The sequence below is a fragment of the Oncorhynchus keta genome, chromosome 29 (assembly GCF_023373465.1).
Source record: "Oncorhynchus keta strain PuntledgeMale-10-30-2019 chromosome 29, Oket_V2, whole genome shotgun sequence".
NCBI lineage: Eukaryota > Metazoa > Chordata > Actinopteri > Salmoniformes > Salmonidae > Oncorhynchus > Oncorhynchus keta.
This window is the reverse complement of record NC_068449.1, coordinates 37,288,006-37,304,784: the sequence shown is the minus strand read 5'-3', so window position 1 is coordinate 37,304,784 and position 16,779 is coordinate 37,288,006. Positions and strand designations below refer to the sequence as shown.

The 16,779-nt window shown below is 46.4% G+C and overlaps 1 protein-coding gene across 6 annotated transcripts in view; it reads right to left on the bottom strand.

The window, feature by feature from the left end:
- shprh (SNF2 histone linker PHD RING helicase) overlaps positions 1-16,158 on the bottom strand; it is a 30,399-nt gene extending 14,241 nt beyond the window's left edge. The window contains exons 1-14 of one of the 6 annotated variants that reach the window (XM_035743488.2): positions 15,972-16,158; positions 14,735-15,460; positions 14,335-14,515; positions 12,966-13,187; positions 12,736-12,814; positions 12,312-12,462; positions 8,812-8,920; positions 8,464-8,720; positions 7,551-8,252; positions 7,034-7,285; positions 6,738-6,816; positions 6,401-6,564; positions 948-1,204; positions 197-318 (exon numbers count right to left, since the gene is read on the bottom strand). In XM_035743488.2, the coding sequence (XP_035599381.1) occupies positions 197-318; positions 948-1,204; positions 6,401-6,564; positions 6,738-6,816; positions 7,034-7,285; positions 7,551-8,252; positions 8,464-8,720; positions 8,812-8,920; positions 12,312-12,462; positions 12,736-12,814; positions 12,966-13,187; positions 14,335-14,515; positions 14,735-15,451 (3,292 nt within the window). In that variant the 5' untranslated portion in view covers positions 15,452-15,460; positions 15,972-16,158. Of the gene's footprint in view, positions 1-196; positions 319-947; positions 1,205-6,400; positions 6,565-6,737; positions 6,817-7,033; positions 7,286-7,550; positions 8,253-8,463; positions 8,721-8,811; positions 8,921-12,311; positions 12,463-12,735; positions 12,815-12,965; positions 13,188-14,334; positions 14,516-14,734; positions 15,461-15,665; positions 15,948-15,971 lie in introns of those variants that run through there. The other 5 variants (XM_035743487.2, XM_035743485.2, XM_035743489.2 and 2 more) reach the window with 5 other exon arrangements.
- Between the last annotated feature and the right edge of the window lie 621 nt (positions 16,159-16,779).

Here is a 16,779-nt window from a genome sequence, read left to right as displayed (position 1 = left end):
AAGCCACACCGCTCTGTGTTATACAGCACTTTCATGCTATACTACCGCACACAGCACGAGCATAAAGGATGCTCATTACTATAGGGACAAGCACAGATCAATGATGTCACAGTCTCCCAGGTCAGTTTCCCATGGGAAAGAGATGAGGAGACAGAACCACTGGAGAGAGGTAGCGAGGAGGAGTTTTGTTGTCTACCTCTGATGATGTGGATGCCTGCCAGGCCGTTGAGGGCGCACACCAATTGTCTGTGAACCTCTTCACACTCCACTCGACATTTCTTCTGCAGGGACTTGAGCAGCTCCTCCATCGTCATGGTGCTGTTTTAGGGGCATTAGGTCATAAGGATCCGTTAGTCACTAACGTCATTGCAATCTACACAAAACCAAACCGCAGCACCCAGAGACTGAAACGCACTTTAGGCATCCTTTATTGACCAACAAAACCAAACAGCGCCACGGAAACACATTGTAGGAATGACCTCACCAACTGGCAAACAGAACAAAACAAAACAGCATCGCACTAGAAACCCAGACAAACTGTAGGGCTTTATCTATCAACCAACAAACAAACGTGAGGCCATAGATACTATTTATCTCTATGTGTGACGCCATCCAATTACCAGCTAGTAATTTGGGCTCTGTGTGAACCAACTGATACATAAGAAAGAACAATTCATTCGCCAAAGACAGCATGACCAGACAATAGCCTTTCTGTTGGCCAACCCACCCCACTTTACACAGTGAATGGGGCCTTGTAACACAGTAAAGGTTAAAAAAGAAAAGAAAACTGCACAATTAGGTCCAAACATTTACACAATTATACAATTTCAAGTGCAAATCTTCTTTTCCCCCCTACTAGAACAGTAACAGTGTCAGGCTCATCTGTCAAGCTCATCATACCAACATCTTCTCGATGAGATATATATTTTATATCTTTAAACCTTTACCTCTTCTGGAAGGGCAGGAACTCTCCCCTGACAGCCTGCGGGTGGCAGCAGGCTTGACGGAGTCTGAGCAGGGGGTACAGGATGGTGTTGACCGTGCGTCTGTCCAGGCTGCCCAGCTTCAGGCTCCAGTCCTGGATCTTCCTCAGCTTAACCAGAGCGTCCTGGGAACACACCTCATGCTGCCGGTGGTAGAAGTGACCCTCCACTGGAGAGAACTGCAGCCAGTGGACCTCTTCTGTCTGAGGGGGAATCTGAATCTGGAAAACAGTGAAAAGTGATACTTGTGAATCTAAAAAGGCTAAACTTACTTTACACCATTAAACCAGGTAAGCTATTAGAAACACATTCTATTTCACAATAACTTTATTTTTTTTATTTCACCTTTATTTAACCAGGTAGGCTAGTTGAGAACAAGTTCTCATTTGTAACTGCGACCTGGCCAAGATAAAGCATAGCAGTGTGAACAGACAACACAGAGTTACACAGTTAAAAAGTTAACAAGTCAATAACACAGTAGGAAAAAAAAGGGGAGTCTATATACATTGTGTGCAAAAGGCATGAGGTAGGCGAATAATTACAATTTTGCAGATTAACACTGGAGTGATAAATGATCAGATGATCATGTACAGGTAGAGATATTGGTGTGCAAAAGAGCAGAAAAGTAAATAAATAAAAACAGTATGGGGATGAGGTAGGTAAAAATGGGTGGGCTATTTACCGATAGACTATGTACAGCTGCAGCGATCGGTTAGCTGCTCAGATAGCAGATGTTTGAAGTTGGTGAGGGAGATAAAAGTCTCCAACTTCAGCGATTTTTGCAATTCGTTCCAGTCACAGGCAGCAGAGAACTGGAACGAAAGGCGGCCAAATGAGGTGTTGGCTTTAGGGATGATCAGTGAGATACACCTGCTGGAGCGCGTGCTATGGATGGGTGTTGCCATCGTGACCAGTGAACTGAGATAAGGCGGAGCTTTACCTAGCATGGACTTGTAGATGACCTGGAGCCAGTGGGTCTGGCGACGAATATGTAGCGAGGGCCAGCCGACTAGAGCATACAAGTCGCAGTGGTGGGTGGTATAAGGTGCTTTAGTGACAAAACGGATGGCACTGTGATAAACTGCATCCAGTTTGCTGAGTAGTGTTGGAAGCAATTTTGTAGATGACATCGCCGAAGTCGAGGATCGGTAGGATAGTCAGTTTTACTAGGGTAAGTTTGGCGGCGTGAGTGAAGGAGGCTTTGTTGCGGAATAGAAAGCAGACTCTTGATTTGATTTTCGATTGGAGATGTTTGATATGAGTCTGGAAGGAGAGTTTACAGTCTAGCCAGATGTCCACATATTCAAGGTCGGAACCATCCAGGGTGGTGATGCTGGTCAGGCGTGCGGGTGCAGGCAGCGAATGGTTGCAAAGCATGCATTTGGTTTTACTAGCGTTTAAGAGCAGTTGGAGGCCACGGAAGGAGTGTTGTATGGCATTGAAGCTCATTTGGAGGTTAGATAGCACAGTGTCCAAGGACGGGACGGAAGTATACAGAATGGTGTCGTCTGCGTGGAGGTGGATCAGGGAATCGCCCGCAGCAAGAGCAACATCATTGATATATACAGAGAAAAGAGTCGGCCCGAGGATTGAACCCTGTGGCACCCCCATAGAGACTGCCAGAGGACCGGACAGCATGCCCTCCGATTTGACACACTGAACTCTGTCTGCAAAGTAATTGGTGAACCAGGTAAGGCAGTCATCCGAAAAACCGAGGCTACTGAGTCTGCCGATAAGAATATGGTGATTGACAGAGTCGAAAGCCTTGGCAAGGTCGATGAAGACTGCTACACAGTACTGTCTTTTATCGATGGCGGTTATGATATCGTTTAGTACCTTGAGCGTGGCTGAGGTGCACCCGTGACCGGCTCGGAAACCAGATTGCACAGCGGAGACGGTACGGTGGGATTCGAGATGGTCAGTGACCTGTTTGTTGACTTGGCTTTCGAAGACCTTAGATAGGCAGGGTAGGATGGATATAGGTCTGTAACAGTTTGGGTCCAGGGTGTCTCCCCCTTTGAAGAGGGGGATGACTGCGGCAGCTTTCCAATCCTTGGGGATCTCAGACGATATGAAAGAGAGGTTGAACAGGCTGGTAATAGGGGTTGCGACAATGGCGGCGGATAGTTTCAGAAATAGAGGGTCCAGATTGTCAAGCCCAGCTAATTTGTACGGGTCCAGGTTTTGCAGCTCTTTCAGAACATCTGCTATCTGGATTTGGGTAAAGGAGAACCTGGAGAGGCTTGGGCGAGTAGTAGCTGCGGGGGGCGGAGCTGTTGGCCGAGGTTAGAGTAGCCAGGCGGAAGGCATGGCCAGCCGTTGAGAAATGCTTGTTGAAGTTTTCGATAATCATGGATTTATCGGTGGTGACCGTGTTACCTAGCCTCAGTGCAGTGGGCAGCTGGGAGGAGGTGCTCTTGTTCTCCATGGACTTCACAGTGTCCCAGAACTTTTTGGAGTTGGAGCTACAGGATGCAAACTTCTGCTTGAAGAAGCTGGCCGTAGCTTTCCTGACTGACTGCGTGTATTGGTTCCTGATTTCCCTGAACAGTTGCATATCGCGGGGACTATTCGATGCTATTCCAGTCCGCCACAGGATGTTTTTGTGCTGGTCGAGGGCAGTCAGGTCTGGAGTGAACCAAGGGCTATATCTGTTCTTAGTTCTGCATTTTTTGAACGGAGCATGCTTATCTAAAATGGTGAGGAAGTTACTTTTAAAGAATGACCAGGCATCCTCAACTGACGGGATGAGGTCAATGTCCTTCCAGGATACCCGGGCCAGGTCGATTAGAAAGGCCTGCTCACAGAAGTGTTTTAGGGAGCATTTGACAGTGATGAGGGGTGGTCGTTTGACTGCGGCTCCGTAGCGGATACAGGCAATGAGGCAGTGATCGCTGAGATCCTGGTTGAAGACAGCGGAGGTGTATTTGGAGGGCCAGTTGGTCAGGATGACGTCTATGAGGGTGCCCTTGTTTACAAATTTAGGGTTGTACCTGGTGGGTTCCTTGATGATTTGTGTGAGATTGAGGGCATCTAGCTTAGATTGTAGGACTGCCGGGGTGTTGAGCATATCCCAGTTTAGGTCACCTAACAGAACAAACTCTGAAGCTAGATGGGGGGTGATCAATTCACAAATGGTGTCCAGGGCACAGCTGGGAGCCGAGGGGGGTCGGTAGCAGGCGGCAACAGTGAGAGACTTATTTCTGGAGAGAGTAATTTTCAAAATTAGTAGTTCGAACTGTTTGGGTATGGACCTGGAAAGTATGACATTACTTTGCATGCTATCTCTGCAGTAGACTGCAACTCCTCCCCCTTTGGCAGTTCTATCTTGACGGAAGATGTTATAGTTGGGTATTGAAATCTCAGAATTTTTGGTGGCCTTCCTGAGCCAGGATTCAGACACGGCAAGGACATCAGGGTTAGCAGAGTGTGCTAAAGCAGTGAGTAAAACAAACTTAGGGAGGAGGCTTCTGATGTTGACATGCATGAAACCAAGGATTTTTCGATCACAGAAGTCAACAAATGAGGGTGCCTGGGGACATGCAGGGCCTGGGTTTACCTCCACATCACCCGCGGAACAGAGGAGGAGTAGTGTGAGGGTGCGGCTAAAGGCTATCAAAACTGGTCGCCTAGAGTGTTGGGGACAGAGAATAAAAGGAGCAGATTTCTGGGCATGGTAGAATATATTCAGGGCATAATGCACAGAGGGGTATGGTGGGGTGCGGGTACAGCGGAGATAAGCCCAGGCACTGGGTGATGATGAGAGAGGTTGTATCTCTGGACATGCTGGTTGTAATGGGTGAGATCACCGCATGTGTGGGAGGTGGGACAAAGGAGGTATCAGGGGTATGAAGAGTGGAACTAGGGGCTCCATTGTAAACTAAAACAATGATAACTAACCTGAACAACAGTATACAAGGCATATTGACATTTGAGAGAGACATACAGCGAGGCATACAGTAATCACAGGTGTTGAATTGGGAGAGCTAGCTAAAACAGTAGCTAAAACAGTAGGTGAGACAACAACAGCTAATCAGCTAGCACAACAACAGCAGGTAAAATGGCGTTGACTTGGCAGGGAGGGTCGGATTAACTACACACAGAGCCTGAGTGCGGCTGGGGCCGACAGATAAAACATAAACAAGCAGAATGGAGTACCGTGAATAATGGACAGTCCAGCATGCATCAGCTATGTAGCCAAGTGATCAGTGTCCAGGGGGCAGCGGTGGATGGGGCAGGGAAGCTGGACTGGCGAGTGTTATCCAGGTTAAAAAGAACTGTCTGGCTGTGCAAAAGGTAAAAGCCGCTAGCAGTGGCTAACAATGACTAGCTTGTAGCTAGTTAGCTGGTTAGCTTATGGAGGTTCTTGAGTGTGTTCTAAAAATTAAAAATAATAGCGATTCAGTATCACATTGGGTGAGGCAGGTTACCAGAAGGTATAAACAAATTAAAAATCGAAAAGAGAGAAAGTAAATATGGGTCCAGTGAGTGTTTGGGATGCGGCGATTCAGACGGTTAGCAGGCCTGTGCTAACAAGCTAACAGTTAGTAGGCCGGGGCTAAACAAGGTAGCAGTTAGCGGACCGGGGCTAAACAAGGTAGCAGTTAGCGGACCGGGGCTAAACAAGGTAGCAGTTAGCGGACCGGGGCTAAGCAAGCTAGCAGTTAGCAGGCCGAATTAGCAAGCAAGGAGATAGCAAGGGCTAGAAAGTTAGCCTTTGGGGGACGTCGCGATGGGGTGAGTCTGTTTATTCCTCTTCATGCGGTGACATCGATAGACCGGTCGTGGGTCCTGATATTGTAGCCCAGGAGTATGCTTCGGTGGTAGCACAGGAGCTCTGGCCGGGCTAGCTTCAAGCTAAGTGGGCGGAAACGCTAGCCAGGAGTAATCGTCCGGGGTTGCGGTTAGCTAGATAGCTAGTTGTGAAGAATCCAGCTGAAAATGTTCCGTTTGCGGTGGGAATCCGGTGAGAATCCGGAGATAAAAAAAAGAATAGGTCCGTTATGCTCTGGTTAGAGTCGCGTTGTTCGAACTGGCGAGAGCTTTCCGAGCTAAAGGTTAGCTGATGACCGGTTAGCTGAAGACCGCTAGCAATGGTTTGCTGACTGATAGCTGGTAGCTAGCTGGCTAGCTTCAGTTGAGGGGTTCCGGATCCAAAGTAGATATAAATACTTTAGAAAAAATAGCTACATTGGGTGAGGCGGGTTGCAGGAGAGTATTTAGAAGTTGAGGTTTAGCAAAATGTTTTAAAAGATATGCGAAGAAAAATATGTTTTGAAAAAACGATATATACAAGGGACACGACACGACGTCTGACTGCTACTCCATCTTGGATTATCTGATAAGGCACTAGACTAGGTACTTGTTATGTTACGAAGACATTTGTATCATACAAAATGTGTTATTATCCAACTTACCTGATCAATGACATCTTTCTTGGCCGATCGCCACAGCAGCTGACCAATCAGGTTGTAGAGTGGCTCTGTGTTTCCACGGCGATAGGGTCGGTAGAGCAGCTGGTCCCACCAGTACTTGACCCAGTAGGGGTCGACCCCCAAGAACAGAACCAGACCATACAGATCTGTTAGGAAAAAAGCAGTCTGTCAGGTTAGGGTTAAGAACAGGACAAGGCAAGACGGATCTGGACAGAACAGAGACAGATCAGTCATGTGAAGACCGGGGAAGCATGATATGGTAACTATTGAAAACTACTGTAGGTATCAATGAATTATAAATTTGAATTTAGAAGTTAACCTTCCAGGCCTCTCTGTACAGGAGTTCCACTGACACACCAGCGGTTGACTGACGAGAGACGCAGAGCCATTTCTGCCGCCTGATGAAGAAAAACAACAATGAACAATCTGTAACAATGGAAACAATAGCATAGATGCTCAAAAGCCCAAGGGTAATTAACGAAAATGGTAGGAATACCATCTTTCTTGTTGCTATAACATTTACGGCATCTGAAGAGCACTCCAGTTTCCGACCAGTCTCTCCAACATTGAGGCTACCACCGCCCATAATTATTATTCTCCTTCCAGGCATCTCACCTTGGCAGTGGTGCATTCCACCATCTGGGCCTCGTCCAGACAGATGCGCCACCACTCTACGGCCACTAGGGGGCTGGGAATAGCCATGTACCGCTTCTGGTTGCGAAAGCGCCGGCCGTCCTTACTGTTGCTGTGGGGGATGTCTACGTAGTTGAGCTCCGAGCGCAGCACGTCATAGGTGGTGATGACCACATCCTGCTCAGCCAGCATGTGAGGCTGGATGAAGCCATGCTTCTTCACCCCCTGGTACACCTGGGGACGGTGGGAGGGATGGAGGGAGGATGGAAGGATGAATGGAAGGATGGACCAACGCAGGATGGGTGGACCAACTCGGGTCAATGTCAGCTACTACAAACAGCAGTGTTGGCAGCACTTTCCATCAAGATAACTGTTTAATTACAGATTTATAAATGAATATAAGCTAACAATTAAGACTCCAAACTATTTGTAAAAGTTCAACTGTAATATAACTGTTTAGTGCAGACTTATAAAAGTCCAAACTTATAAAAGTCCTTACCAGTACTCGTAGTGATGAGGAGCTGATGTGTTTGTTGATCTCCTCAACCCACTGATGACAGATGGACGAAGGGGAGATGATGAGGGTAGCTCCTGTCGGGACAGGTGTCATGGCGACCAGGCAGTGAGGACAGTAGAATGGTGTGGTGTCTAGGCTTTCCTCCTTGTAGTTCACACACTCTGCATGCTGCCACAGCTGGCAGTTGAGACACTGCACCCGGGCCTTGTAGTCGATGAGACCCAGTTCGCCACAGATACACTCAAAGCGGTAGTCTGGGGTGTTGAAGGGGGTGAACGACACCCGGGTGGCCGGTGGCATTTCCGGAGTGACAGGTGGACCTGGTTGCTGCTTACTCTCTCCAGGGACATCTTCCACTTTATCCACTCGCTCCGTCGCCTGTCCCTGGGAGTTGTGGAGTGTCTCTTTGTCGTCCTCCTCAGGGCGGTCTGCCTCCGCAATAGGTGACAGATCCTGTGAGGCGCTTAGCGTGTCGCTGCGTCGTTCTTCCTCAAGGCGTCCCTCCTGCTGTTCATGTCTACTGTCCTCTGCAGAAGCAGGACCGTCAGGGGACAGGCAGCTCTGGCTAACATCCTCTGAGGGAGAGAGGTCTGGGGTATCAGGGTCTTTATAAGAGGTCTTCCCCTTCTTTCCCGCACGCCTTAGGGAAGTTCTCCTGGGCCCACTGTCTCCGGAGGGACTCTGCTGCAAAACCAAACCAAACACCATCAAAGACCATCAATGGGTTTAACAGCAGTAATCTGAACGCAGTGCATGCCATTAGAAGAACAGAAAAACACATTTGAGGCTTACACAGTGAGGGTATTTCACAATTATAATCAAACTCTCTACATCTTATGGAAGACAGTGTAACTGAGAAGACAATATGCATTTCTGCAAGGACTCCAATACGTACAGACTTGGCCGTGGTGGTTTTCTTCTTGGTTTCCTTGTATTTCTTCCCGAGTTTAAAGGATCCGGCCAGACCGCGACCTTTGACTCTCTCTACTAGTTCCTCGTTCAGCAGCTTGCCCAGGGCCCTCTTGATGTGGTTGCGGTTCTTCAAGAGGTCGTACCGGTACGTGGTGCGAATGTACGCAAAGATGGCATTGACCGATGCTCCTTTACCAACCCTCATCTCTTTTATTGCCGTGAGGAGCATCACACGCACAGCTGCACAGAGATAACACACAACAGGTTGTAAAAAAAAAAACATCAAAAATGCTAATTTGAAAGGATGTAGCTAACATCAACAGTGACTTACTTGGGTAGGATATTTTCACTTTAGGTTGAGCCTCTGACTTGCAATGAATTATATGCATCTCCTCTTCTTCTGGTCGTGGAGGCGGTACAAAATAATTCACTGACTTTCCCTGAAAATCACAAGAGAGACAACCCTATGCGTTCATCAATCAATTGGAGTATATTTGAAAAACAATGTTCCCATCTCTGATGTGCCAATAAAGTCAAGACAGGAGAGAAAGTCAAAGTGCCATTTGATGCCCCCTTACCTGTAACATGCGCCGAATACAACAGGTGTAGTAGACCTAACAGTGAAATGCTTACTTACAAGCCATTCACCAACAATGCAGTTTTAAGAAAATACCCCCCCCCCCAAAAAAAAAGTAAGAGATCAGAAAAACAAATATTAAAGAGCAGCAGTAAATAACACAGTAGCGGGGCTATATACAGGGGGTACCGGTACAGAATCAATGTGCGGGAGCACCGGTGTAGAGGTAATATGTACATGTAGATAGAGTAATAAAAGTGACTATGCATAGATAATAACAGAGTAGCAGCAGCGTAGAAGGGGGGCAATGCAAATAGTCTGGGTAGCCATTTGATTAGCTGTTCCGGAGTCTTTTGGCTTGGGGGTAGAAGATGTTTAGAGGCCTCTTGGACAAAGACTTGGCGCTCTAGTGCCACTTGCCGTGTGGTAGCAGAGAGTGTAGTCTATGACTAGGGTGGCTGGAGTCTTTGACAATTTGTAGGGCCTTCCTCTGACACCGCCTGGTATACAGGTCCTGGTTGGCAAGAAGCTTGGCCCCGGTGATGTACTGGGCCGTTCGTACTACTCTCTGTAGTGACTTGCGGTAGGAGGCCGAGCAGTTGCCATACCAGCCAGTGATGCAACTGGTGGTGCAGCGGTAAAACCTTTTGAGGATCGGAGGACGCATTCCAAATCTTTTCAGTCTCCTGAGGGGGAATAGGTTTTGTCGTGTTCTCTTCACAACTGTCTTGGTGTACTTGGACCATGTTAGTTTGTTGGTGATGTGGACGCCAAGGAACTTGAAGCTGCTCCACTACAGCCTGCTCCACTCCACTCCACGACAGCCCCGTCAATGACAATGGGGGTGTGCTCGGTCCTCCTTTTCTTGTAGTCCACAATCATCTCCTTTGTCTTGATCACGTTGAGGGAGAGCTTGTTGACCTTGCACCACACAGCCAGGTCTTATCGTTGTCGGTGATCAGGCCTACTATTGTTGTGTCGTCAGCAAACTTTAATGATGGTATTGGAGTCGTGCCTGGCCGTGCAGTCATGAGTGAACAGGGAGAACAGGAAGGGACTGAGCACGCACCCCTGAGGGGCCCCCGTGTTGAGGATCAGCGTGGCGGATGTGTTGTTACCTACCCTACCACCTGGGGGGGGGCGTCAGGAAGTCCAGGATCCAGTTGTAGAGGGAGATGTTTAGTCCCAGGGTCCTTAGCAAAGTGTTGAGCTTTGAGGGCACTATGGTGTTGAACGCTGAGCTGTAGTCAATGAATAGTATTCTCACATAGGTGTTCCTTTTGTCAATGTTTGAAAGGGCAGTGTGGAGTGCAATAGAGATCGCATCGTCTGTGGATCTGTTGGTGCAAATTGGAGTGGGTCTGGGGTTTCTGGGATAATGGTGTTGAAGTGAGCCATGACCAGCCTTTCAAAGCATTTCATGGCTACAGACGTGAGAGCCACGGGTCTGTAATCATTTTGGCAGGTTACGTTAGTGTTCTTGGGCACAAGGACTATGGTGGTCTGCTTGAAACATGTTGGTATTACAGACTCAGACAGGGAAAGGTTGCAAATGTCAGTGAAGAAAGACACTTGCCAGTTGGTCAGTGCATGCTCTGAGTACAGTTCCTGGTAATTCGTCTGGCCCTGCGGCCTTGTGAATGTTGACCTGTTTAAAGGTCTTACTCACATCGGCTGCGGAGAGCGTGATCACACAGTCGTCCGGAACAGCTGATGCTCTCATGCATGCTTCAGTGTTACTTGCCTCGAATCGAGCATAGAAGTTATTTAGCTTGTCTGGTAGGCTCGTGTCACTGGGCAGTTCTCGGCTGTGCTTTCCTTTGTAGTCTGTAATAGTTGCAAGCCCTGCCACATCCAACGAGCATCGGAGCCGGTGTAGTACGATTCGATCTTAGTCCTCTATTGATGCTTTGCCTGTTTGATGGTTCGTCAGAGGGCATAGCAGGATTTCCTATAAGCTTCTGGGTTCCTATAAGCTTCTGGGTCTTCTGAAAGCAGCAGCTCTACCCTTTAGCCCAGTGCGAATGTTGCCTGTAATCCATGGCTTCTGGATGGGGTATGAACATACAGTCACTGTGGGGACGACTTCCTCAATGTACTTATTGATAAAGGCAGTGACTGATGTGGTATACTCCTCAATGGCATCGGAAAAATCCCGGAACATATTCCAGTCTGTGCTAGCAAAACAGTCCTGTAGTTTAGCAAGCATCTGCTTCATCTGACCACTTTTTATAGACCGAGTCACTGGTGCTTCCTGCTTAAACTTTTGCTTGTAAGCAGGAATCAGGAGGATAGCATTATGGTCAGAATTGCCAAATGGCGGGTGAGGGAGAGTTTTGTACGCGTCTCTGTGTGTGGAGTAAAGGTGGTCTAGAATTTTTTCCCTCTGGTTGCACATTTAACATGCTGATAGAAATTAGGTCAAACTGATTCAAGTTTCCCTATATTAAAGTCCCCGGCCACTAGGAGCGCCGCCTCTGGATGAGCGTTTTCCTGTTTGCTCATGACGGTATACAGCTCATTGAGTGTGGTCTTAGTGCCAGCATCGGTCTGTGGTGGTATGTAAGACAGCTATGAAAAATACAGATGAAAATTCTCTAGGTAAATAGTGTGGTCTACAGCTTATCATGAGATACTCTACCTCAGGCAAGCACAAAGCCATAAGACTTCCTTAGATATTGTGCACCAGCTGTTGTTTACATACGTGTCTTACCAGAGGCTGCTGTTCGATCCTGCCGATAGAGTGTATAACCCGCCAGCTGTATGTTATTAATGTCGTCGTTCTGCCACGACTCAGTGAAACATAAGATATTACAGCTTTTAATGTCCCGTTGGCAGGATATATGTGCTTTCAGTTCATCCCATTTATTTTCCAGCGATTGAGCGTTAGCTAGCAGGATGGAAGGCAAAGGCAGATTAGTCACTTGTCGCCTGATCCTCACAAGGCACCCTGGTCTTTTTCCGCAAAATCTCAGTTTCCTTCTCCAGCGAATTATGGGGATCGGGGCCTGGTCGGGTGTCTGTAGTATATCCCTCCCGTCCGACTCATTGAAGAAAAATTCTGTCTAATCTGAGGTGAGTAATCGCAGTTCTGATGTCCAGAAACTCTTTTCGGTCATAAGAAACGGTATCAGCAACATTATGTACAAAACAAGTTACGAACAACGCGAAAAAACAAACAAACTAGCATGGTTGGTTAAGAGCCGATAAGACGGCAGCTACCCCCTCCAGCACCATCATAACATGGTTCTCACCAGAGGCAGGGTGAGGGCCTCCTGCTTCAGGCCCTGTCTGCTGTTGTTCAGTATAAGAGCCAGGACCTCCACAGTCTTCCCCAGCCCCATCTCATCAGCCAGGATCCCCCCAGGCCACTCCAGCCCAGCCAGGGGGAACTCACGAATCAGGCTACAGGGAGAATTAGAGCAATAGACAAGAAATGGTCCATGTATGTTGGTATGTATTTAAAAACAGTAAAAACACTGTAATAACTACTATCAGGCTGCAACAGGGAGATAGGGTCATGACATTGACAATATAAACTGTAATAAAATGTGATATCCATGTAATAACAATGTATTAAACACAGCGCGGACGCTGATTGATTATATTTCGTTATGTTTATGATTTGTGTTATCTGCCAGTGTTTGATAATGAAGATATTTGTAGATAAGGTCATACCAGCCTGTATATGGATTGTAGAATAGCTTCTTCCCACACAATGTGACAAGCTCCCTCCATAGGAAATTTAGAGATTGTTCTGGGAAGGGGAAATTACATTTTGTTACTATTGTCCAGTATAATCAAAATAGAAAATACTTTCCCATTTGGAATTAGTTCCATAATGTACAACCTGGCAGGCAAAATAGATTCATGTCAACCTGTTTTGCCTGCAGGGAGAACGTATATACCTTGAGAAGCGCTACTGCTCCTGTACTTTTCTCTCCTCAGCATCCAGTTAACAGCCTGACTCTGGTATGGCCTGAGGACTGGGATAAGAGCCTTGTGCTGTACATCTATGCTCACGTCCTGGTTCTCTCTCTGGTGGAGGTGTCTGACGTAATCATACAGCTCCTCCACGTTCTGCCTCTCCAAGTCAGTGTCACACTCCTCCTCCTCGGTCGACACCACTTCTACCATGGGACCAGGGAAATGGTACACAGAGTGTCATGGGTCAATTGAGGAGGAGAAGTAAGGAGGTTTGTTCCACGAAATGAGGCGTTTTGCGTCCATTTGATTAAGTAGAAATTGTGCAACAATATTGAATTTTAAAAGCCTGTTATATTAAATGAAGTGCCCTTTAATATAGACCACATGGAGAATTCAATAAAGCAGATTTTTATTGTGATTAAAGATGAGCTAAAGTGCCATTTTTGTTATTTAAAAAAAAAAAAAGATTCATTTAGCAGATGCTCTTATCCAGAGCGACTTAAGGGAGCAATTAGGGTTAAGTGCTCAAGGGCACAGATAGATTTTTCACATAGTTGGCTCGGGTATTCAACTTTTCGGTTACTGGCCCAACGCTCTTAACCGCTAGGCTACCTACCGCCAAAATCCAGCATTTTTACATGCCTCTCCGTGCACCCTCTATGACTCCCCTCCGTGGCACTCTCTAAATCTTAACCCACTTAACCTCAAAACCCATCCAAGTTTTCACCATTGTTGTAAAGCCCTAGTTATTTTGTTGCCTTGACAATTTCTGAAGATGATTTATTTCATGTGATTAGTAATTCATTTACATCTGTCCCTCATTTAAAGGTCAACCCTGTGACGTGACCTGAACTCTCATTTTAATATGGTGAAATGATTCCCTGTTAAATATTTTAATAGTCAAATCATAGTTGAGCTGGTTCTACTCTTTTTTTCTGGTGTTTTGTGGTGGGAAAAAAACCTTGTTAACCATGATAGACAGGCTAGAAATGTTTTGGTTTTTTGCATTCAATTGCCACTCCCTGTCGCACACAACAAGCTTCCATTCCCCCTTTCACAAGTGGTTTTATGGTGGATTTAAAATGAAATGATCAACCCCATTACGGTCAACCTTGTTACTTTATTTGGCACTAAATAGACATTTACTATAGTAAAAAAAAATTGAGATGGGAAAACATGTTTTTTGTTTTTAAGTTGAACATGTGCTATTTATGACAGAACGTTAAAATGAGGTGAAATAAAAAAAAATATCGGTCCAAGTTTACACTTCACAAAAGGCACTGAATTGGTGGAACGACTCAGGAGGAGAGGGAGGAGGAAGAAGAAGAAGAAGAGATACAAGTTACTTACCAGGGATGATAAAGTCATAGTAAAACTCCATTAACTTCTGTATTAGTTGATTTGCCTTTCTGATCCGTCCGTTTCCCTCGCTGAGGAATTCAGGCTTTCCCAATCCCGATTCCAGTACATATATCCCCACCTGCCGCGGGAAGGCCGACAGACACAGGAGAAAAAAACCACCACTGCACTTCTTAAGAAATATAAACAGCAAAAATAATAGGCAATTTAATAATTCATTCCATATTCATAACCATAATGGCCAAACACAATTGATGGGTGACTACATCAGCCACCATGCTGAATAAACTACACATTTCATTGAAGCTCTTGTGAAGAACTGAAAAAAAAAAAAGTAATATTGACACTACTCTCCAAGTGATCACAGAGTACATAAAGTGAAAGTGCACACCTTAATTTCATCCTCCCCTGGCTGATGACACAGCTGCACAGCTCTTCTCTTCTGCAGCCAGTCCAGCTCCTCCAATACTATCCCTCCAGCCAGGAAACACTCCACTGGGCAGGTCCTATCCAGAGGCCTCATCTCCAGTCCTCCCGTACTTGTACTACTCTCTTCGCTGCTGCTGGTCAAACTGAGGCACAACTGATCTCCTGTCCTACGAAGGGTGAACGCCCTCTGGTCACAGCCTGGGGGATTAACCCACAGAGGGGGAGGACGGAGGCTGAACTCCCCGATCAGAGACTTCCAGATGTGAGCCAGGTCGGAAAGAGGAAGCACAGTGAGGGAGAGGAAAGTGGAGGAGGAGGTGTCTGTGGAGGAGGAAGCAGGGAGCTGGGGGTCCTCTCCTAGTCCTAGGTCTGACAACAGAGCTCCTGAGCTGGAGCAGCTTGCCTCACAGTCCTCCTGGGCGCTCAAGAGAAGAGAACCGGTTGGGATCTGGTGGGTGGTTGAAAGAAGGGAACTGGTTGAAATCTTGTCGCCAGTGAAGAGAAGGGAAGCAGTTGGGATGTGGTGGCTGGTGGACAGAAATGAGCTGGTTGGAATCTGGTCTTCCTCTTCTTGGAGTAGAGTCTCAATCCTGCGGTCCTCGTGCATGTTCCAGTTCAGCTTCTTCTTGGCCTCCTCATCTACCCTCACCGGTGGGGCACGCTTCCTTCTGTTGCTCATGGTGGCAGCCTAGGAGAGCATAGGATGTCGGGAAAGTCACTCACTGCTGTAATGTTTATGATGAGTAAAGCATGCCCAGATTAAAAAGTGGAGGGAACTGAGTTATGAAGAACCATGCAATGAAAGTTATTAGAGGTTAATTAATCAAAGCAAAACCCCACGTTATGGACACGCATGGATAAAAAAAAAAAACACCTGTCGGATCTACTTATACCATTGAAGTCTATTCCAGATTACCATAACACGTCGTGGTTGGGCAATTCCGTTATCCTGACGTTCTAAATCCTTGGTGTAAACTTGCTAATTGTCTTCGCATTACGACAGCTGCTCACTGATTGATTATCGAACTACAAAGTGTCAACAATGGCTCTGCAATGTAGAAATCCCATACTGCAACATTTTGCTACAATGTAACGAGTAGGCAACACCACAGTGCCGCTTCTAGGTGCACTGTGATTGTTGTCTGGCTTTGATAGCAAATCTGTCTAGTGTCTGGCTCTAACAAACATTGAACATTTACTTTTTATCTCTCACAAAGCGTCGTCTCTGTTCCTGGTCCCTGCAGACGAAGTAATAGACTGGTCTGGTTGATCGAAATCAGTCAAGAATGGACTTTACTGTCTTCTTTGAACAGCCAGCTCCTCCGCCGCTGCGATGCGCCATGTTTTCATAGTACAGGACGGAAGTGAGGTAACGTCACAACAAGGTTGAAACAGAACCGTCGGGCCACAACCACTAGGTCGCAGCATTGCTCTCAGTCTGCAAAGAGTTTAACAAAATATGGCTTTTGCTCTCTTTCTAGTTGCCTTCAATTTGCCCCAATCACGTCTCACACAATTATAATAATTCTGTCAAACCATAGGGGGCGCGTGAATTTAACGTTTGGGGAAGCTATATTTTCACGAGAAACGTCCCCTTAATGATAAAGCATTGCATGCATCTATCGTCGCTTGTGCAGACTGATGTAAAATAGCCTACTATTCGTATAATCTGATGAGTATATTGCATAGTCATAAATTAGGCTAAGAATATAACCGAAATAACTGTTCGCGAAAAAGTCCGTTCTGATTTCCCACTCCTTTCTTTGCACAGGTCCAGAGCTCAGCCCCCGATAAAAAAATGTTTTTTAAATGTATGATGCGAGATCATTTTTGCCTTTTACAAACACATTTCATGCAAATCTACGACATCTTTAATATCCGAATCTTTAATATCACAAAAATGCTGAGATCAAAAGCTGAGATCAATAAAAACGACATTGTCTTGAATGCAACCATCTAATCGAGGCCCATGAAAAGGGGAGACTATGACGTCCATCTAGCCAAGAG